Source organism: Physella acuta, unplaced genomic scaffold (assembly GCF_028476545.2).
Source record: "Physella acuta isolate Inbredline_101_S28 unplaced genomic scaffold, ASM2847654v3 ptg000187l, whole genome shotgun sequence".
Classification (NCBI taxonomy): domain Eukaryota; kingdom Metazoa; phylum Mollusca; class Gastropoda; family Physidae; genus Physella; species Physella acuta.
In genome coordinates this window covers 1,116,405-1,140,154 of record NW_026731706.1, presented here as the reverse complement: position 1 = coordinate 1,140,154, position 23,750 = coordinate 1,116,405, and the positions used below count along the sequence as shown (strand labels likewise).

The window sequence follows — 23,750 nt, the reverse complement described above, 5'->3', positions numbered from 1 at the left end:
AAATGCTGATTAAAATTAAAAACAATTTGGCATGGATGGGTTTAGCAAATTTTAATCTGCTTCCAACTGATTAATTACACAATAAGCTAAAATTAGTTCGTAACCAATAAAATATAAATAAATTAAATCATGCAATGCATAACTTTGCTAAAAAGTCCCACTTTTAGAAATAATACTAAATTCTTACCTTTAAAAATAATCTATTTAAATTCTTTTCATCTGTTAGATAAAAATATTGATTCTTTAATTTAATTTTTTAATTTATTGCTTTTAGTACATACTTGGAGGACCTAACGCTGCTTCAGAGAGATACAATGCTGGATTCTATAGTTCCTTTCGGTCCCAAAATATATATGATCTTGTTGTAGAGTATGCTCAGGTAAATATAAATAAATGTGGGCATTGTGTGAATTAAACTTAAAGTGGCTGAATGATATTTAAAGAACTGTGTTTATTTTTTATTTAGAATAATGATTGGAGGGCTGTTGAAACCTTGCTGATATATCACAGTTCAGAGCTTGCTCCTCATAGGTATGTTTGTATAGACAAAAATATGCTAGTATATTTCTGTTAAATAATTTTAGAAATTGTTATAAAATTACTTTTGTAAAACACATTTTATCATCTGAGGGCAATGAAATTTAGGAAAGAAGTAATAAGATTGGTGTGTACCAAAGTAAACTGAAAATACTGGTCCTAGTAATTGAAGCCCATAAAGAAAAAAAAAACAATCCTCACATTTATATTGCATCAGTACAGCCTTTGTATCTCATGCTTCCAATTAGTTGTTTTATCACATAGTAAATATGCTCTTATGTCATGTTTCAGATTAGCCATTTTATCTCATTTTCCTGAAACAGCCGACCCTAATGATTACAAAACCCTTCTTCCTAAATTAGAGTGAGTATCATTATTAGGTTATAAAAACTCTGTTTTATTTGACAGTGAATGCTCACAAGCTCTATCTATTGTTTTTATAAAAAAAAAAATGGTGGTGGGTTTAATATAAAATCTCTAATCTTAAATTAAATGTTTACTTTAAGGCTCTGAACTTTGTAAAATTTTATTTAAGTGAGGATGATGGTGTTGTTCCATGGGAAGTAGATTTTTGGAGAGAAACTGACTGGTCTGAGAAGGACTATTGCAGGTAAACACATTCTTTCAAGCTGTTGTGTCTTTTAGTTAAATGGAAACCTCCAATTTTGATCACTAGCATTATTTATTTAAAGGAAAAATTTCATCTATATATATAATTCTCTTCTGGGATCAGTTAGAAAACAAGCTGCAAGCGCGCCTTTGCAGTCCCCTCTCTTCCTCTCTATCACTATCACTACCACCCCCACCCCACCCCCACATGATCTGGTGAGCGGTGTTCACTCTGTTTACATTTTACAATCACAGAGACGGGTTTGGTGACAGCTATTAGGGGCAGATAATTTAGTTTGAAACGATTTTAAACTTAGAGGAGGTAACTAAGAGGAGGCTGCTTTCACGTGGGGGGGGTAGTGTTTTTAAGCAAATATTTTCAATGGCAGCATTGGTACTGTCGAATTCACAAATTATAAATTACTGAAAAGTAGAAAAAAAACAACCAAATAGCGGCGTATGATACGCAGCGGGTCGGCTCGTTTTCAAAACATTTTAAAAACCAAACTGACAAAAAAATTCTTAAATTTATTATGATAATTTCTTTCAAACTCTCTACTTCACTTGCCCCATAGACCGTCAGGTTTGAAAGGGAAACTTTACTTTACTTTACTTTCTCTTCTTATTACTTTAATATTTTTCTTTATAAACAATGTTTTTCTTTTATATTTCTGAGTTCAGGGGAATTTTTCTTCACTTTTTAGATTCAGATTAAAAGTAATTGTGGGGATTTTGTTTATTCAATTTATTTTATTAATTAATTTTTTTTCTTCTGTATAAATCAATTTTTTTCCAAATATGTTTAGTATAACTAGCTGTAAATTAATGGTGTGTCTGCCAAGATTTCCCCACTTGTTTAGTGACCTCAGGGATGTGCTACTAGGGTTTTCATTTTAGCACTCTACCTCCAGGCCACTCTGTCACCTTATGTGATCTACCTATTTCTTTGTTTTTGTGACAAGTCTGTTTGTGAAGCTTCCACTCCCTCTCCCTTTTATTTTTTCAAACGACTTCTAAATGTACCTAAATTTTCTATTCCCCTGCCTTCAATAATTCCAGCACACTGCCCCTAGAGGAGTAATTTGACCCACCTAAAGGGCAATATCACCTGCTTTTGGAACTTTACGTCTAAAACATCCTTAAATGCAGAAATTTCTGGTGCAGAAATTACTATTAAAGATATTTGCTTTAATCATGATATGCTGTATTATGCCTACCCTGACCAAGATGCCAATTACCATTTCTCTAATATCTCAAATAGATCAGTGATTGATTTAGGGAGTGAGGATGAGGCATTCTTCTTGTACAAGGACATCAGTATTAAATACAGGTATATAAAAATCGAACATTTTTTTGTTGATGCAAGCTGTTGTCTTTTCCAAATTGGATGTCATCTTTAGAATAAACCTGCTCACTACTAGGCTCACATCTTTATTTTGTATCCTATCTTTCCTAGGACTGCTAGTTTAACTTGTGATTTGGTCCAAGAGTGGTACCATGAACGTGCCTGTGAGATTGAGAGACGATCTAGATTAGTGGAGTTTGCAATTGAGTTGGTGAAACTGGGAATTGAAAGGGGAATAGATGTAAGTGTTTAAATGTCTAAAAAGTTTGCATATTGTTTAACCCTATATTACTGGAAGTATTTTCCCCTCAGTTGTCTTAAGTATTTACACTGCAAAATGTCTCATATTTTTATATACATATATATTAATTAATAATAAGAAGAAAAAACAAGCAACTTTTCACTGTAAATTCGGAAAGAAAAGTGAATGAAAAAAAAAATTGTTTTATGCAATTTTTAAAAATGGAATTACATCAATTTTAATTTTTTAACCCATATCATGGATTATATTATTAATATAAAAAAATATTTTGGGTAAATTATTTGACAAGCTGAAGTAACTTACTTTTTCTCTGAATGGGTGTTCTGCAGTGCTTAAAAATGCTGTTACACAAAAGGTTTTTCTTTTGTTATTGAAATGGTAATTAATGAGTTAATAATGTATCTGTAACACTAAAGTCACCACTTGACAGTGAGGGGACTTATTTTTAATTTAGAACTTGCTTGACCTGTTGGATGACCTTGTCACAATGGAAATGATGGTGTATGAATGTGGGGTTGATGCTTCCCTCCAATTGCATCAACTTAGAGAGATGGCTGATTATGACAGACTTGAACTCATCATGGCCAAGGTAAGAACTGACTTTATCAGGTGAATAGCTAGATATTGGTCATGGGGGTAGGTTGAGGGGAAAGGGGGGGGGGTGTAAAAATATTCACTTTCATTTTAAGGGTCCATCGGAAGCTTTTTTTAGCTCCCTCTTCCCATATCATGAACTTAATAAAATAACAGTGGTTTCATACTTAATACTCCACTAGTCACTGGGAATTTTTGTTTATTTTGTTCTTACAATAAGAATGGGGTAGAGAAGTAAAAGTAAGGTGAAGATTCCTCTTTAGACTTGATCCATCGGGCATATGTTTCTTGACCACGTCACATGAAGGGATAGTGCAGTCAGCATTAAACCCAGCCACCTTTACTTTCTCCAATGAAAGTTAGGTAGCCATTAAAGTTGGGTGGACTCAGGGATGTCCTAGTCACAAGTCCGAACAGAGATCTGAACTCGGCCCCTTTGGGCTAGCAGCTAAATGTTCTTCTATTCAACCACATCATGTTATGATTGAACAATTCTATGGAAAAGTCTATAATTTATCTCTATGGACCATTAATTTTGAAAGTGTTTATTTTATTTTGTTCTTATAATGCTTCATTACCAACTATGGTAATAATTTATTTTAGTTATTATTTTAAAAAATCAAGCATGTTAAATGTTACTGACTGATTAAAAGATTCTATTCTAATAAGGGTGATTTACAGTACTAGTTATTTAATGTAATGTTGTGTTTGCTTGACAGTCCCCAGAAGAGATGTACATAAAGAATCTGCACAGATGGATGGTTCCATTTCTACAGCGCTGTGAGAAAAAAGAACCAGGAGCGTACAACAGACTTTTGAGAGATTTTGTTCTAACAAAAGCTAAGAATGACCTGACATTTGTACTGAAGATTTTTGAAGCATCAAAGCCAAGTGTGAGTAATTAACCTGGCTGATTCTTTAATACTATGCCTAGAGAAGCACATTGTAAATTGAGTTAATTATTAAATAATTCATAATCTAATTCCTTAATTATACTTTTTTACAAAATTTGTTCGATGTAAACATTTATGCATTTCCTTTTTATGATGCTAGGCAAGAACTAGTTTATGAACCAGCCTGCCTATTTTTGCAAATTCATTGCTACGATTACTTCACCCTTTTGCCTATTTATTTAGTTCATTAACAAACAAGCAGATTATTTTAATCTACTTAAATTTGCAGGAAATATAATGTGGTACTGACTTACTGTTACTTTACAATTCTAGAAAAGCCAATTTACCTATTTCATAATACATTATTTATTATTTGGTGATTGTTGTATTTGATAATGTGTTATTTGAGTTGCACAAAACCTCATAACTTACATCTGCTGTTGGAGATTAACTTGAATGAAGAGACTTACTCATCATCTTCTTAAAAGACTGAATTTTAGGAAACAAACAACTCATGTGAAATGTAGAATTTCAGATTGATTGGTCTTTATCCACATAATAGACAGAGGCTAATGACATGACCAAGAGGCATTTGCTTAATATATAACAAATGATTTACTTTAAAAATAAGCTTTTTTTTTAGATTTATATTGTAACTTTTCATTTTAATCCTACAGAATACTCAGCGTGTGATAAAGTCACAGGATGAAGTTTTGTCCCTTGGATTGGATGCAATTTACTGCTGTGAAAGGCAAAGTTTATTTCTATATCTGCTTGTACATAAAATATCTAACCTTTTACATTAATCAGCACATACTATTGTGTAGCCTGATGATAAATCTACTTTAAGTGTTAGTACAAGACTTATACAAGTTATTTGCAACAACAGTCCACTTTAGTGACCAGCCATGTTAGTTTCCGAAATAATTGTGCACTCAGTATAAACAAAAAGAAAGGGCATTTTTTTTAGTAACCCTTTTGCAACTAATACAATTTGTTTCTTACAAAAAATAAATTAAAAAACTAAATTATGGGGATCTCACAATTTTAGAGAAAGATTCTTCTCTTTTACAAACAATTGCAAAACCTTTTTAACTTATATTCAGTTCTTTATATTAAAAAAATCATTTAGCACTTATCACATATGGCCAAGTGAACTATTAAGGTTTATCTAAATGTACAATGCATACACAAAAACATTTTGAAAATTCACCTCGGTTTTCTAAAAAAAATTGTTATTTAAATAAGGAAATATGACCTCTGGTCAGCTTTATTCTCAATCTCCCAGTCAATGTAATATAAATTATGCATGGTCCCTAATGACATGTAACTTGTGCTTCTGTTCTGTAAGGATGGTTTTATATTAATATAAATTGTGTATGATCCCTAAAGAGATGTACCTCATGTTTCTGTTCTGTAAGGATGGTCAGTTTTATTCCCCATTGTCCAGTCAGTTTAATATAAATTGTGCATGATCCCTAATGAGATGTACCTCATGTTTCTGTAAGGATGGTCAGTTTTATTCCCCATTGTCCAGTCAGTTTAATATAAATTGTGCATGATCCCTAATGTACCTCATGTTTTTGTTTTACAGGGATGATCAGCTGGAGCTTATAATGCGGATCCTTGAATGTCTTCACAGCTATGGCAGTGGGTAAGTCAATGAGTTTTATCACATCGATTGATGTATAAAGTGGAGATCTATTTTAGTTGCTGTATTATACTTGAGCTTAACGCGTGTATAAAAGTGATTCTTTTTTTGTTTAAAGCTCCTTTAAAGATTCTCCAGAATGTTTGCTGCTACATAAACAAGTGGATAAATTAGATCACCATGTACAGTAAGGAAGCTTTTTAGATTCATTTTCTTTTCTAATAAAATTTAATTTTTTGTTAGAAATATTATATTTCAGCTCTCAAATTATATCTTTATATACTTAAAACATTTTTTTTTACAAAGAAATAGTTAGAAATGGAATGTATTGACCCAATATTGCCTAATGTATGTTCCAGATGGGTAAAAATTGATGTTTGTTTTTTTTTACTTGTAAAAAGCAGAAACTAATCAATATAAGAATTAAAACTGTCAAAAATTTGAAAGAGAAAAGGACAAACAGTTTGTAATTACAATTACAGAATATAGAGTTTTTTAAAGACAATATGCAATCTGATATAATAAAATCATTTTGATTGGCAATATATGGTTAAGCTTTAATTGTTTTTCAATTTCCAAAACAAATAGTCTTGTAATAGGTTTAAATTAATTCAACATTTTAGTCATCGACTTAAGAATACAATGATGTTATGTCTGCAGTGCTGCAAGAATTTTCCAGGATTATGGCATGAAGATGACTATAGCAAACATCAAATTGTCTGAGGTATGTAGAGTCCATCTGTTTCCATGAACTCAGCCCTCCTGCCATTACTTTCCTTAGCTCAAGTCAGGTACCCAACCAAGCAGGGTGGACTCATGCATTCAGCCTCTCAATCAAACCATTCCCTTTACTTGCATTTAGCTAACATCGAATTGTCTCATGTATTAAATGTAATGTTTGTACCAACTAGTTAACTTGGGAACATCAAATTTAGTTGATGAATCCTATATAATTTGGCATTTTGTTTTGCAGGGTGATCCATCGATATCCAAGTCTTTGATTATTAAACTGACAAGACTAGCCAGTAAAAGGTAGATATAATTAGTATCGCAATATTATGTACATGTAATTAGTACTTGTATATCACTGCATTATTTATTTTAAATACTATTTGTATATGTTATTTATTTGTAATTTTTATTTGTTAAATATAGTAATTTTTATATGCTTCATTGTATTGGTTTTGGCATTGCAATTGTTTTTAATTATTTATTCTTGGGTGCAGACTTTTTTGTAATTTAAAGAAAATGGTGTTTTGGAAGTAGCAAACTGACAGATGTCATAAAGATACTAGGTGGTAAATTCCATTTTTCAGAACCACATTTTGGATACAGTTAACATTGCCCCTAAACTGTTTTCTTTATTGAAATCTGTATTAAGTTGGTTAAGACTGAATTAATCAGGCAAGCAAAACCATTGTGGATGGGATGCTTTATAAAATTTACTTACATAGTTAATCTATTTTTATCCTGGTTGATCATAAGGTTTAGGCCTATAGTATCTTTTGTAAAATAATCATCTTGCAATAATGTGACCAAAATCATGTGATAGGAGAATTGTGTTCTAACATAGGGGCCCGGCTATTTGCCATAGATGGAAAATATGGAGTGAGTTTTCATCAATCAACTACTCAAAAAAGTTGTGATTGGTTTCTCCATCCCTCACTACAAAAAGTCTTATAATCTGGGGGTGGCAGAAATAGATTTTGATATCCTGAAAGCAAAGAAGTCAGGCAAGCAGCCATTTGCAAAATTATCAGGACTAGCCTTTGGTAAAAAAAAATTTAATCTGCACCACAAGACAAAGATTTCTGAAAGACTTAGCTAAAATAAGTCCTCCATCAGCCATCAGTTAACTGCAGTAGGGAGAACTTTACATTGGGGACATAGATTTAAATGTGAACACGCTAAAGGCTATTGAAGCCCCAATGAAAGATCAGTCATGTACAAAGGACTGGTTTTGCCAATGGGCAGGATGCATCTATGCTTTAAAAAATGCAAGCTAGCTGCAACAGCATCAAACAGATTATGTCGTGATCATGTAGGAAAACAACATAGGGACACATCCGAATTTTTTTTTAAACTGGACTGTTTAAACATTCTGAACAATAAGAACCTTTAAAGACTCTCAGCTTGACAATATGTTAACTGGCAACAATTAAATAAAACATTTTTTTAAATGAACTAGATGTAACTATTTTTTAAAACCCAGTTTTATTTATGTGAATGCAGTTTTACATTCAGATAAATGCACAAAAGATGAACAAAGATTAATCAATGCGCAACAATTTGTCACTACATCATCTATTAAAGGATTGCCCTCTTCATTTAAAATATTTAATGTTAATTAGAATTTTTTTTTTTAAATTAAACTGGTCTATCGCATACACATTTTTTTAAAAATACATCATGAAAGCCCACTACTAATTAATTATCAGATTCTGTGTCTGCCTAGTAACAATACTTTTGTTTGCTTGATAAGTTAATCAATCAAATTGACTGTATTTTGACTTTGGGTTTATTAGTAAAGGCTAAAATATATGTATGTCATATTCAATTAAGAATCGTCTTCTATTAGACTTTTTCACTAGGTTTGTAGATCTGCTTAATTTACATAATGTTTTCTTTTCTTATCTAAAACAAAGTGGAAAAGATATTCATAATCTGTTTGCAATTGCTTCACCCACATTGCTGCTATAAATATTTGCTAGAAATTGACAGTGTCTACCTACTGTTAACTGTCAATCTCTTTCACCTTGATGTGATTCAATATTTTGGCAGTCAAAATAAAGAAATTCCTTTCAAACTTCCACTTCAAGTTCAACAACCTTTCACAGTGCAGACCACCATTTAAAATGTGGTTCTCAACATGGCAGATGTTTACATAGTGACTAGCATTTGTTTAATTGCAAGAGCACTATACAAATTATCTGATTTTATTAAATTAGTGAATCTCAGCTGTGTCAGATAAATATCTTTACATCCACAGATCCATCCCACTAAATGAATTAGAATGGCGTAAACTAGATGAGGATGTGTTGACTCTTCAAAGTCAAGTCTATAACTGTATTTCCCCAGCTTTATGTCAAGAGGTCTCTTACTATTGTTGTGATTATATTTTTTAAACTATTGTTTCAATTATTACTTCAACACTAGAACTATTTCTCTTATTTGAATAGTTTATTGATAGCTTTAGATGTCTTCTTATTTTTAAAGTAATTTTTAACAGCTCTAGACATAGCTAGCATTTTTTAAAATTAATACTTTTAGTCAACAGTAATAAATCTGGATGTTCAATATGATTTTTAACAAGCTTGTGTATTTTAAAATTGTGCAGGTATTTGTGGAAAGTTTAATGTGTTCAGGCCTTCAAGAGACAATTAGGCTAGCAGGTAGTTTTTCATTAGATGATTATTCAGTTAATCTATCAAAAACATGTACATTTTTACTTTCTCGGGCAGATGAGGCTCGTTAGCTGGGGACAGCCACTCGTCTAGGAGAGACAACTCCAAAATCAAACAATTGTTGCCTTGTAGTTTGTTCTTGGTTGGACAAAGGCTATGGAAGCAAATCCAAAATGAAAAGCAGGCTGAAATCGGAGTCAATGGCCTCAACGGCGCATAACCAGTTTACACGTAATCCTTAATTGTGATGGAGGCGTGGTCGAGTCAGCAAACGCTCATGGTTGATAAATTCGAAACTAGTCTTGATTCAAACACCCTGGCAGATATGGCTCGCTCCCTTCCAACACTAAAAATTAAGAACGAAGAAGAAGAAGACTTTCTCGTAAAGTATAGAGAAAGTATTGTAATCGTGCAAACAAAAAAAATAAATCCAGGTTTTTGTAAATCGGGACGTTTTACACCTCCCTGAGTCAGAAAAACATAGTTTTGCAATCTTGTCCGTATGTCTGTGTATGTGTGTGTCTTGAGTACCGGTACAGCTATGTTGATGAAATTTGATACATAAGTATTATATCTAATTCGTAGATCCGTATCAACTTTTCAGCGATTTCGGATAACTGGAAGTGGAACTTTTTCTACTTTCAATTTTTCAAAAGTCTATAACTTGAGTACTATTTCAGATAGATAAATGAAATTTCACATATAAGAAAAAGATCTAATTCTCTGCCTTCTTTCAAATTTTGAGTAACTTTGGTTGACCGGAAGTAGTAATTTAGGCTATTTCCGAATTCTCCAAAAAACGCATGTGAATTTATAAAGTACTAATAATATTCCGCACTATTACTCACATTATATTTGGCATTTACTTGGTGTGCAATTTTTTTTTTCTACGAGATTCTATTCTATTTTAAAAAGTTTAAGTAATTAAAAATAGATTAAAAATATCTCTTATATCACGAGTTGCCATCCCCCCCCCCCCCCCATAGTGTTATATAAGAATATTTGATAAAGTTTAGGGGAGATCACTCCCGGTTTATTTAAAATTAGTTCAACTTTATTTTTGCTAGGTCACTTAGTTAAACATTGCAGAAAATAATGGAATTTAAATGTATGTATAGATAATTTATGTCTTATAGTGGATTTCAGTTATTACATATTGAAAAATTTAAAATCACTAGCTTTTTTTTAAAAATATTCCAATTTTTGTTGTTTTTGCTACTTTAACAAATTTATACATTTGAAGAAATTAGAACAAGACATGTATTTGAAATATAAATTTTTCAATTAAGGTCAGCTTATGGAAAGAAGTTCTGGGGAGCCAAAACACAACCAGGCCCAGAAAGGACTCAGCATTGATAAAGTGCCGTATGCTAAGGCAGTGAATCTATCCCTGTCTGCAGCTCAGGAATATTTTGATTCCTCTTCTAATCTCAGTGACTCATGCATGGACCTTGCCAGGTTGGTACTCCACTCGTTTATTTATTCTATTTTATACACCTAAGTATCCCTTTTAAAATTCTATATTAATAAAATGCTTTTATTATGTCGTTTTTAAAATAATGTTTAGGTCATGCTTGAATTTGATCCTTGACTCGCCAAAACCAATCCAAGAAGAGTTGGACTTGATTGCTTCCCTTGCTTTGTTGGATGAATTTGGTGTAGCTGTTCTTCCACTGCAAGGTGAGTTAAGGGGCTACAACACCGTACTCAGCTTGATTTATTTTTTTCCCGATTATTTTTTATTTCTATACATTAACATCTTATTTACCTAATACCATTATCTTTTAACTGTTAATTGACATTTTCATACATGTTAGTGCATTTGAAGAAGGTATGTGTGCCTGGAAAAATATAAATTTACAGAAAAATGCCCTCCATAAAACATGCCTGTAGATTCTTAACTAAGCGACCTAGCCTAGCATGCTGTATATCAGAATGACCGGCTTGCAATCGCTCATCTAAATCGACAAACAAAAATATATTTCTCTAACTATAAAGTAGGGTGTCGCCTAAGATTTAAAACTTCATTATTGTTCAAGATGACTTAATTAAAAACTTCATTTATTTACCTTTAATTTGATACCAATTTTAATTATCAAAATTAATCGTTAGCCTAGAAATAGTTTTTAAATAGCTACAATGATATGACTGATACTCAGGGATACAGTGGGTTCGTTTTTAAGGATTGTTGTTGTGACTCGATTTACCATTCACTGCCATTCAGCAGAAATGTGTCGTCTGCTAGATTTCTTCCCATTCCAATAAACGGCGGACTAAATGGGCGGGCTTAGTTAGCTATTGTCTCGATCAAGTTATGTTTTGAAGGTTTTGCTTTTACCCTGCATTTTTTTTTAATTAATGTAATTAGCTTAGTAGGACATAATATATAATTTTCTATATTCTTGAGTAAAATCACAACAATATTAATATAGCAATTCACATTTTTTTTTACTTTTATTATGTTCTGCTCGATTTTCTCAGCAATTAGACCAAAAAAGTGTACAAATGGCAAATTTGCATCAAACAATATGCTTCCAGTGTAAAAACTAGATTGGTATTGTTGAAAACGATGCAAAAATAACGATTTTAAGTATATAATTCTGAAATGACAGTGAAACATTGTTAAAAAACGGAATCACTGTATCATCGTTTTCGGCAGCCATGATTACCATGACTACAGTAAAAGAAGTAGGTCAAGCAACAGGCTACTCTAAAGCAGTGCACACTTATTTTCATAGACCAAACAACCATCATATTAAAAAATGTCATCAGTTCACCAAGTATTAAAAAAATTATGTATACATCTTTTGACAGTGCGTCTGTGTAAGAATAGAATGGAACTTGTAAAGACTGCTGTGACAACAAAACCCACCAGCTATAAACAAACACAACGAGTAGGTTTTAGTTAATATCTAAGTACCTTCAATACTTATATATAAATTCTTGCTGAAAAAGTATTATGTTTTAAAAAAAATAATTCTTTAATAATGATAAAAAAACAGAACTATTTCCTTCTATCATTCTAGTTGCTTCGTTTAGGACAACTCCTTGGTATATATTGCAAAGATCCCCAGGAACTGGAGGGCCAAATACTACAGATGGCAGCAGATGCTGCTGTTAATGTAATTCTACTGGGTTTTTTAAATAGTAGATATTTAGTTAGCTATATTTGAAAATCTTTAAATGATATTTTTAAAAAGATAAAAATTTTCTGGAAAATTTTAATTTATTTTGTCAAGCAAAACAAAGTATTTTTAAAAAACTTACTGCTTTTTAAATTTTGTTTTAAACTATCAAATAAATATTTTTTTATCAGGCTTTGGATTATGAATTTGCTTATCAGTGTTGTGAAAGGCTTATCAGTCTTTGTCACAGCAGTGCATGGAGTATTTGTGTTCGACTTGCTGAACAGGAAGGTTTCAGAAATATTGTTGCCAAGTAAGATATTTCATACATTTTGTGTTGTGTGAAAGTGTTTTTATTTTAATTTTATTTAAAATATAGAGTTTTACTATATTGATGAATTTAGTTGTAGTAATTATTTTGTTCGGTAAAAACATTTGTTTAACTTATATTAACATTTCTATAAATTTTCTTTTATAAAAAAATTTAAGACTTTTCGGTTTATACCAGCAACAATGCTTTTTTCAACAAATTAGTAATATATTCACAGGGCCAAACTTCTTTCATTTGCAATGACATACTGTAGTAAAGATAAAATACTTCCTGTACTTCAAGCAAGATGCTTGTTAGAAACACAGGTAACTATTTTTTCTCATTCTTTATGTGAATTTTTCACCACACTTGTAGCAATATATATTAAGATAACTATCTCTTATGGCACAAGTACACCATCACCTACCTGAAATAATAACAGTCAATTCACTTTTATTCTTTTATCCATCTTATTTCAAACAGTCCCTGTATGCTTAAACTTGTGTTAATTATTAAAATGACAAAAATTCTTACCTAATATTGATCAATGATCCACCTTTGACAAATTGAATGGTACAACTATTTGCATAGTTGCCTGCCATTGATGCCCCTAAGAATAAAATTAAACCCAACCTATTTCAGATGACTTAAAAGAAATGTGCTTAATGCCTGGTGCGATGCTCACCAACCACACCACCATTCTAGATACACTTAAAAACACTTTGCTTCTCTTGATGGTTTATTCTAAATGTTTATTCTTTGTATCTGTCCAGATCCTGTATGAGCAAGTGAGTAAAGTGGTGTCTAAAGAGCCTCACCTGGACAGTCCAGACAGCAGAGAGAGCCCATTCTCTGCCCATGCTGCCATCAAGCAGACCCAGCAGATCTTATCCTCTACCAAGCAGACCACCACAGCAGTTCTCTCCTCCATCACTGACACCAAGTGGCTGCACAATGCCGTCAAGAGCCTCAAACATTCTGTGCTACAAGGTGGGCCCAACAAACCTCACACGGTGAACGATGGAGGCCTGGGAAATTATGGCCTGCAGAAGCAGGGGTGCCATCCTTTTTATGCTGGGATTATTGAACACTGCTATGAAGATGTGGTAGGTCTTTTCTTCTGCCGCTCAGTAGCACATGAAGTTTAAAAAATAAATAAAACAAATTAACAACAAATGCATCTTAATAGCAGAATTAATCTTATAGCGCATACATTTCTATTATTAGGTTCCATTATCATGTATGTAGTTTTCTATTGTTCTGTTTGTTGACTGACGGCTACACACCTAAAATAGAACCTAGCTAACAAATAAACCTAAAAGGATGAACAACAGTGTAAAAACAATTGTCACAGTCCAAAAACAAGAAAAATGCCTATAGAAAAGAAGTGAAAAAACCGCCAATAAATTATAAACACCCACAAAAAATTAGGTGTGTAATAATATGATTGAAATTGATCTTTAAACTTCAAAAGAATTGACTAGAAAATATGGGAATCCTGTTCTTTTTTTAAAGTTAACCTTAAACTATGGATTAAACCTGAAATTTTCTGAAAACATTAATAGTTGAAAAAGTCAGGCTTAACTCACAATCCTAGTTGTTCTCCATACTTCTCTGGGCCTTTTATTTCCTCCTGTCTATAAGTGTTCACCAAAAACTTGAGATGTATAAAGTAATCCACTATTTTTGTCTTCTAGAAATCTGTAGACTTTGCTCCATATTTCTCTGGGTCTTTTATTTCCTCCTTCCTATAAGTATTCACCAAAAACTTTAGATGTAGAAAGTAATCCACTATTTTTGTCATCTAGAAATCTGTAGACTTTGCTTCCTGTCAGAGTGGGGATGAGCCTGGTCTGAGTGCTAAAATATTACGAACTGCAAAGCTGGATGAAATGCTGACATGTGGATTAAAGCAGCAGCCTGCATCAGAAGGTTGGCTAGTTACAGTAGTTTCAACCATCCTAGTTACAGTAGTTTTAACCATTACAGTAGTTTTAACCATCCTAGTTACAGTAGTTTTAACCATCCTATGTTATTTGAACCAGTACAGAGGAGCTACTTTTATAAGTTGTCCAGGAACTCTAGCTTCGATGGCCTAAATTGTTTTCAATTTCCTCATTTGCAAGCTTAGATTTTTTAAATTTTCAATTTGCAGTTTAAAAAAGAAATCAGGACTGAGAAAGCCATTAAAATTTATTTATCCTGGGCACCATGAATGTGCTGCTATTGAAGATAGTTATTTGTTGAAAAACTGGCTGTGCATGGAGAGTTCATATCACAATTAGCCTTATTATTATTATTTAAAATATATAATATGAGCATGGTTATTTATGTGTAGAAAACTTATATCATGCTTCAATTACTTGATGTTTTTTGTTTTAATTTTAGCCTAATCACAATTCCTTTTTGGCCAAACTGAGATTTTGGATACCTAAAGGACCAAGACTTTGAAAAGTTTTAGGTTTAACTTCTCAATCATCTAACATTTTATCTTGTTTCTCTTGCAGTTCTATTAGAGCTTGCCAAACAAACTATTTATACAGATGCTACTCTGGGCCTAGCTTTTCTTTTGGCCACCTCAAAGGTAGTTGAAAAATGTTGTTGATTTCTGCAAAACTTCTGATAAATTAATGTCATTAATTTAGATATTTATTAAAATATTAATTGGTATAAATGTAATACTAGATTACAACTCTGTCTGTATAACAAACTTTAATTTGTACAATAAATAACAAAAAAAAAAACTGAATTTTCAGAGCCAAGATGTGAGCTGTTGTTTTGAGGACTTCCCAAGTACAGACATTTCCTTACAGCTGGCTGTGTATTACTATGCTATTCAAATTTACAACACCCTGCAACCTCTCACCTCATCCCATGTGTATGCCCTGTATAGACAAACCCCCTCTAAAGTAATCAGCCGAGTCTTTGATTTCATATCTACCTGTACTGGCACTGACTGGCCGGCTGAGGTGAATTCATTTGTTGTCAAACTCAAGTCTTATCAAGAGATGCTGGAAGACTATAATCAAGCATGCATGCTACAAAGTCTTGGTAAAGGTAAAGAAATAAGCTTTAAAACCGCACTCAGTTATAACTATTCCTGTTATTTTTTTTTTAAATCTTATTTTTATAGTAAAATAATTTTTAAAACCCTTGAATAGTTTTTGGGAAATTTAGCTATGCATCATGTTTTCTGGCACGGAAAAACATCCTATTTTTTTCAGAATGTCAATGTTTGTAAATTTTAGAGTTTCAGAAATATATATTATCAAAAGCATCATTTATGGTATGTATTCCCATCTGAGTCTGCAACATTAGATCCAGACTCTCATTTAGTGTAATTGTGATCCCAGCAAGGTCATTATGCAAATTTCTGGAGACCAGATATCCCTGACAAATACAGAATGGTCTTCTTCTTACAATATCCAGTCTTCAATCGTTGATACATTGTTATATATCTACTTAAATAATGTTAATGAAGAAATATAATGAGTACAGGAGGTTGGCATGGTCGGATCGGTTAAGCTCATGGTTGCTGAACCGAAAAGTTTGAACCCCTGGGCAAATGATGCTTCAACAGCTGGAGACAGTAACTTTTCTAGGAGAGACAACTCAAAAATCAAACAACTGCTTGGTTGGAGGTCATTCATAAATGACATCAAGCTTTTTTTGACGATTTTTACCTCCCCTCTACCCTCTGTCACACATCGTCACAAAAAGCTAGACACCCCCCCCCCCCCCCCCCCCCCTCCCTAAAATGACATCACACCTCCACCTACAACCATCTCAAAATTGCAGTTGAATTTTTCTTAAAACATCGATATTTTCACAAAACCTATACAAGCAAATCCAAAAAGAAAAGCAGGCTGAAATTTGGCACATAACAATTTGACATGAAATATTTAATTGTGTTGGAGGGAGTCCCTTCCCATGCTAGAATTAAGAACAAAGAAGAAGAAGAAAAAGAAATGAGTTCAAAGAAATGGTAAAATATATGCAAAATGAAAATGTCCATTTATATAAATTTCCTGTCACTTGTATAAAATAAGTTGTTGATTTTAATCATTTATTTCAATGTTTATTTGGTATTATGATTCTTAAGTTTTCTTTGTTTTTACCAATGTTAAAGGAGTCAATGTGATTAGATTTTCTGAGGACAGTGAATACAAGAAAGAAACTATTTTTGGACTAGCAATGTAAGTTTTTCTTCTGCTTTAGTATTTAAAAATATTTGTGAACATTATAACTGTGAACTTGTGAAATTGTTAACAAAAAGGGTATTTCCCTTATATTCTACTCCTGCAGGAATCTGGATGATGAAGTCTACAACATTGCCCTGTCTCTTGCCCAGCGTTATGACATGAATATGTGGGATGTGTACATGTGCCATCTTGAATATCTTTTCTCTGACAGTGGGTAAGGAAAATACAATTGTAAACTAATTTAAACAGAATTAACAGTTTAAATGTTTTGAAACATAAAAAAAAACTTGTTTAACATTTATACTCAAGTATAAGCTGGATTAACTGGTGAATAATAACATTTTTCAAGATTACTTTTTTTTATTAATTTTATTGTGATAAAATAATAATCTTAAGTAACTCCAATCATAAGTACATTATTCTTTATGATTATCCACACATAATTGTTAGGGCTTCAAAATTAGGCATAAAGAAAATTATTATTCTTGAAAATTTCTCTATAACTTACGTAAAACCAGTTGACATGATATACTTACAGTTTATCATTAGAAGATCTTCAGATGAGAGTAACCAAACTTGACATACTGCCCACACTGAAGGGCCAGATGTCTGAGTTCTGTGATAGAATGACCACCCAAGTTTACCCCACACTGGCTGGAACAGATCTGAAAAGCCTGTGCTACTTTTTTACTTTGGTTGAATCAGTTGAAGATAAACTTATCTCTGGGCTGCCTCCAGCAAAACATGCAGCGCTGTTAAAGAAATTCAAATCCTCCTGTCCTAGTGAGTACATTTGTAATCAAGAAATATTTGTTTAGTGTTTAATTTTAAAGAAAACAAATTATTTTTACAATCTCTTAACAACCTTTGTATTAAAATATATTTCTCTCAAACAGTTATTAATTGTTGTTCATATAATTTCCATAGTTTAGCTGAAACTAAATATTAAAAGTATATCTCTTTTTACCCTTCGATTTTGACGTATTTGACTTGAGAGAAAAAAGCTGCTGACTTGTAACAATTGTGTTGTCAGCACTATACCCAATCACCATTACAATCCCCTACCTTAGGCCTGTTATCCTTGAAGAACCCAAAGACATGCTACACACAAAACTCAAGTCATGTGCTCTACCACTCATCCATGCCATCCCATAAAATAACTTGTGGCAAGCCTTAATTTCCACCTTATATTTTGTTTTTGATTCAGTCCTATGATGACACAGAATGATACACTAATAACATCAGATAATTACAAACATTTTAGCCATACAGGATTGAAGATTTCCCTAGTCCCATCACATCAGTAAATCATCCATTATGTGATGTTTATATCTCACTTGGTGCATTTACACTGCTTGTTGAAGAATAGTGCATTATTAATTACACTTGTATGGCTTTAAAATGAATTGTTTTAGGTTTTGTTCATCGGCTCATATTGAAACCTGATTTTATATCAAGTCTCTCTTCTAGCCCACCCCTTGACCTTATTGTCTCACTAAGTATGTTAACTAAATATTTTTGTATTGATATGTTTCAGATCTGGATTACAAAAAATTAATTGATGCCAACGCAGATCCACTAGAAGTGCTGCAGCCTTGTTTAACAGCAAACAACATAAATACTTTAGCCAAACTGGCCTCACAGATACCTAATAAAGTGAGAACTTTTAAGCTACTATAAAAACAATAATGTTAAAAATAATAATAGGAACAAAGGTGATACAAATTTGGAGAAAACACTTTACAACTACTTAGTAAGATATATTTCTGTTGTCATTGTCAAATTGTTACTGGCAACTTTAAGAGTCACTTGTTAATTTAAATTTGCTTAAAAAAACAGTCATAGCTTTTTTTTTAATTTATAGCATTTATTGTTTGATGTATAGCTATTAATTTTTTTATTTTAGAAAGGAGGCTTTCTTCACCCAGGCTCTGTGTACAGCTGCTGGGCATCTCAAGTCTTCTGGATGGGGGATGGGTCCAAGAAATCCTCCCCAAGTAACATGGTAGGCCTGTCTTTGTGCTCTAGTTCTACATCTTTGTGTTTTATGTCTTCATCAATGTTCAGTGTATTTGTGTTGTGTGTATACACTTATGGCACTGCTTCCTTAATGTCTTGTTATCTAATGTTTAGGATGATTGGATACGTCGCTATGAATCTATTGGGGAACATATTCAAAAGCTTCGTCCTGATGATCTTCTCTGGTTGATTGACTCACTTGTTTTCACAGCATCATCAAGAAAAACTGTAAGTGGTGTATAGGACCACAGCATTTCTATCTAACTATAAATAAGAATCCTGGACATGATGGTTTTAGAAAGGAACAGATAGATTAGTGTATGGAGGAAAGAAATCACTTCTGGCTACACCAGGTGGTCAACTTTGAAGCATTAGTGTTTACTATCACATCTGCCAGATACCACAAGTCTATTCACTACTTATTTTCTCATCACAAACTTCCTATAAGGTGTTATTATAACGTCTTGTTAAGTTTCTGATCTGAGGGTTGTACACTAAAATTGTATTCAATACTTATTTTCTCATCACAAGCTTCCTATAAGGTGTTATTATAAAGTCTTGTTAAGTTTCTGTACTGAGGGTTGTGCACATTCAATTTATTACAGCTTGATTTGCCTTGTCGTGAAGAAATTAGCAAAAGAGCTGTAGCAGTTTCTAGAAAAAATTGTGGCTCAAAAAAGGAAAAACTGGATACCAATGGGTAATTTTTAAAATAATCTCTTGAACTTGCATTCTATTTGCACTCTTGCACTGCTTAACATAATAGTGAAACCTCACGAAGATTATATCCACATATTCTTATGTTTTTAGAATCTATTTATTTTAAGGATTAATAGAATATTTTAAATACTTCCTTGTACTTTTAACATTCATTAAAAGTTATTTAATGTGATTTGTCTTTATAATACCATTTTTTTTTCTGTGCTTTCTTTGTCATGACTGTGTTATTATCTGTTTTTAATGTTTAGCCACTATACTATAAGAGTTTGTAAACCATAAAACACAGAGCAGTTAAAGAATATGAATTCAAAAGAGACGTTTTTTTTTTTAAATATCAGACTTCTTCTTAATCTCTTTTTATAGCCATTTAAAAAAGACAATAGATACATTTATTGGTTTGCACATGGAGAATTAACTTCAGATAGCTTGTCTAAATTTAAAAAAAAAAACTTTTTGGATCAGTAAAAACTTTGTTTCAAGTATTTCTATTAACATTAATTAATATTTATTTATTTACTAATTTAGTAATGAAAACCATCCCAGAAAATTAACAGTTAGTATACCAATAAATTTGTATTACTGCTTTGCTAACAATATTTGTTTAAAATGTAAAGAAAATTGTTGTGCTTCTACAGGGAGATAAGCTGGGAGAATTGTACCTCACAGCTAGAGACAAGACTAGAACACTTGAAAACCCTGTCCAGTGAAACCATACAGTCTTTTGCCCAGGCTACAGACCCCACCTTTGCTTCATATGCTCAGCAATATGATCTCTCTAAAGGAGACATCATGCAGGTACTGTCATCTGACTGTTACCTAATATTTTGTAACTTTGCTGTTTTATATGCTATTGTTGTTATAGATAGAGATTTAATTTGAAACAATTTAATCAACTTACATTTCTTGGTGGTGTTTTGCTAGTCCTGTTATTTTATCAATCGCAGATTGTCATATCTTTGCTGATGTGTTGCTAGTCCTGTCATTTTATCAGTCGCAGATTGTCACATCTTTGCTGATGTGTTGCTAGTCCTGTCATTTTATCAGTCGCAGATTGTCACATCTTTACTGATGTGTTGCTAGTCCTGTCATTTTATCAGTGCCAGATTGTCACATCTTTGCTGATGTGTTGCTAGTCCTGTCATTTTATCAGTACTACATTGTCACATCTTTGCTGATGTGTTGCTAGTCCTGTCATTTTATCAGTGGCAGATTGTCACATCTTTGCTGATGTGTTGCTAGTCCTATCATTTTATCAGTACTACATTGTCACATCTCTGCTGATGTGTTGCTAGTCCTGTCATTTTATCAGTGGCAGATTGTCACATCTTTGCTGATGTGTTGCTAGTCCTGTCATTTTATCAGTGGCAGATTGTTACATCTCTGCTGATGTGTTGCTAGTCCTGTCATTTTATCAGTACTACATTGCCACATCTTTGCTGATGTGTTTCAGGTGAAACTATTGCTGGTCCAGATGATTCTAGATGGGCAGGCTGTGGAGCTGGTGGATGATGTTTTACAAGTGACAGCAGCAAGTTCCCTGACAACACAGACGATTGTGAAAGAAGCTGTCAGTATAATAGCCAGCGCATTAAGGTTGGTCTATTATTGCTACCACACCTACCACACCCACCCCTACATGGTCTGGTGAGCTGTGGTTCACGCTAAATGTTTACAATCGTAGAGCTGGGTCTAGTGACGACTATTAGGGGCAAATAATTTAGTTTGAAACGATTTTAAACTTAGGGGAGGTAACTAAGAGGAGTTTACTTTCACGGGGGTGTGGGGTAGGGGTTGGGGAAAGGAGGGGGGGGGGGTTATCGTCCTTAAGGAGCTACTGATAGTGTTTTAAAGCAAATGTTTTCAGTGGCAGCGTTGGTACTGTCAAATTCCCAAATTATGAATTACTGAAAAGTATAACATAAAACAACTAAATAGCGGCGACGCCGCTAGGCTTGTTAAAAGTATTACATCAATCTTTTTACCATCAAGTCCAAGCAAAAATGTGTTAATTAGCTTTTGTAATCACAACAATTCACTTATGATAGATAATACATTTCAGTGTAGGTGTCTAAATAAACATGGCATGATTTCAGACACTATGATGACAGAGGTTTAAATTGAAGCTTGCTAAAAAATAGATATCTATTCAAATTTGCCAAACACTGAAATGAGGAAGGAAAATGATGCCCCACCCTATACATTCTGTGAATGCATATTCAAGTTCCACATGGATACACCTTTTAACATAATTAAAATACTTTTAGTTCACAAAATAATACTAGTGCTGTTACATTGGGGAATCACAGCATGCAGGAAAGTTGCATTGTTGTGAATCAGCCAATAGATCTCCTGTATAAACCATGGGCTTGCTGTATATTGAAATAAGGTTAAACAAAATCTGATTGTTTAATAATGATCAGTAGAAAGTTGATTGTGCAGTTGAGTTTAATTTTTATGATTAAAAAAAAATCATTTTGTTTTATAGGGGCAAAGAAATGAGACAAGAAATAATTGTGAGAAAATCTTTGTTAGAAGTTTTACAGCAAGTTGTGGAGAATGTGAGGGAACATCAAGATAATGGGTAGGTCCACCACAGTAAGCTACTCTATGCTTTCCAAATTCTCTCCAAAGCTAACAAGCAACTGAAGTCACACGTAATACAACTCAGTTCAAGACTACACATAGTTAAGGTTGTAGAGCAGACTTCAACATTAGCTTGGCTATAGCCTGAAATATCCACAACCTTTTACACATGTCTAGCACTTTAAACTTTAAAAAACTCACCCCTTAGTGTCAAGGACTAACCTATATAGCTACTCCATTTCTGCATGTAAAAAAAATACCACTTCCACCATAATTAAAATGCTATTATAATTGATCTCTTAATATTGATGTCTTAATTTTACACAACTCCCTGATAACACTCACTTGCTCAGTTAATAAAATATTTTAGTGCCTGCTGTTTACCAACATCATCTTTTCCTTTTTGTGCCCAATAGACATGGGGCCGCCACAGAAAGCTCCCTCCAATTATCTAGGCAGTCCCTCATGACAGTCCTGCCTTTGCCAACAGCTTTCCTGCCTTATGCCTCCTTGTCTCCTGCGGCCTTTCCCTGCTTTCTTTTTCCCCTTTTTCCAGTTTAGCTCCATTCTTGAGATGTCATCTGGATTCATTCTAAGGACGTGCCCCATCCATCACCATCTTCCTTTTTAAAAAAATATTTTGTGAACTGCTTCCATATTCCACCACTCCTAGCAGTCTATAAGTTGAGATTGTGTTAGGCCACTGGAAAGAATCCAGTACTCTGCTGGTGGCACTTATTACTTTCCAGCATTCATTGCCATACAGTAGGATGCTAAGGACATTACTTTTGAAAAGTCTGCATTTGGTCTTGGAGATTTTCTTCGATTGCCATGAATTTTCATGGTTGCAAAGGCTTGTTTGGCTTTAGAGATGGGTGTTTTATATTCATAAATGCAGTCCCCTTCATAATTGACACTGCTGCCTAAATATGCTAAATCTTTTACTTCCTCTGCTTGTGTGTTGTTTATTTTTAAGGGTTCTTGACAAGATGTGTTTTGCTTCATAACTTAGGTTTTGTTAATGTTTAGTTTGAGTCCAACTCCATTATCAAAATCAGTCTATTTAATTTTTGACTGCTGGCTACTACAGTTATGTGGTCTGCAAAATCCAGGTCTTCTTCTAGGCTAGTTGTAAGTGGGGACAGAACACATCCTTGTTTGACTCCTGCCTGAACCGTACATGAGTCAGTGATGTGGCTACCACTTATAATTTTGCATTGGAACCCTTCATGTACCAACATATTCATGCATGAACACTAAAACAAAACAAAAACATGGAAGTAGACCTCATTAATCAGTAAATAGAACTTTGACCACATAACAGAACTTTGACCACACAATTATCACAGGGTGGACTACGAGTTATTGCAATAATTGGCTTAAAATATTATAATCCCTTAATTAAAAGGATGCAGTTACTTTTCACATGTTTGATCATTAGTAAAAAAAAAAATTTAATTTCATTTAATTTAAGAATGAAAAAGACATTAAATAGA

General features: G+C 33.0%; 1 protein-coding gene across 1 annotated transcript in view; it reads left to right on the top strand.

Annotated features, from left to right (window-relative positions):
- The window catches only part of LOC131936790 (NBAS subunit of NRZ tethering complex), a 34,941-nt gene that overhangs the window by 7,097 nt on the left and 4,094 nt on the right, over positions 1–23,750 (top strand). Inside the window, exons 20-54 of the mRNA XM_059293862.1 lie at positions 275–379; positions 467–531; positions 829–900; positions 1,073–1,147; positions 2,408–2,476; positions 2,603–2,732; positions 3,208–3,342; positions 4,067–4,240; positions 4,918–4,991; positions 5,835–5,894; positions 6,010–6,078; positions 6,552–6,615; positions 6,865–6,923; positions 8,881–8,983; positions 9,229–9,283; positions 10,585–10,753; positions 10,863–10,975; positions 12,110–12,189; positions 12,322–12,417; positions 12,612–12,733; positions 12,969–13,056; positions 13,504–13,836; positions 14,539–14,662; positions 15,238–15,314; positions 15,487–15,787; positions 16,860–16,926; positions 17,036–17,146; positions 17,471–17,715; positions 18,470–18,588; positions 18,839–18,937; positions 19,066–19,179; positions 19,557–19,651; positions 20,307–20,466; positions 21,122–21,264; positions 22,157–22,252. Coding sequence (XP_059149845.1) covers positions 275–379; positions 467–531; positions 829–900; positions 1,073–1,147; positions 2,408–2,476; positions 2,603–2,732; positions 3,208–3,342; positions 4,067–4,240; positions 4,918–4,991; positions 5,835–5,894; positions 6,010–6,078; positions 6,552–6,615; positions 6,865–6,923; positions 8,881–8,983; positions 9,229–9,283; positions 10,585–10,753; positions 10,863–10,975; positions 12,110–12,189; positions 12,322–12,417; positions 12,612–12,733; positions 12,969–13,056; positions 13,504–13,836; positions 14,539–14,662; positions 15,238–15,314; positions 15,487–15,787; positions 16,860–16,926; positions 17,036–17,146; positions 17,471–17,715; positions 18,470–18,588; positions 18,839–18,937; positions 19,066–19,179; positions 19,557–19,651; positions 20,307–20,466; positions 21,122–21,264; positions 22,157–22,252 — 4,061 coding nt within the window. The remainder of the gene's footprint in view (positions 1–274; positions 380–466; positions 532–828; positions 901–1,072; positions 1,148–2,407; positions 2,477–2,602; positions 2,733–3,207; positions 3,343–4,066; positions 4,241–4,917; positions 4,992–5,834; positions 5,895–6,009; positions 6,079–6,551; positions 6,616–6,864; positions 6,924–8,880; positions 8,984–9,228; positions 9,284–10,584; positions 10,754–10,862; positions 10,976–12,109; positions 12,190–12,321; positions 12,418–12,611; positions 12,734–12,968; positions 13,057–13,503; positions 13,837–14,538; positions 14,663–15,237; positions 15,315–15,486; positions 15,788–16,859; positions 16,927–17,035; positions 17,147–17,470; positions 17,716–18,469; positions 18,589–18,838; positions 18,938–19,065; positions 19,180–19,556; positions 19,652–20,306; positions 20,467–21,121; positions 21,265–22,156; positions 22,253–23,750) is intronic.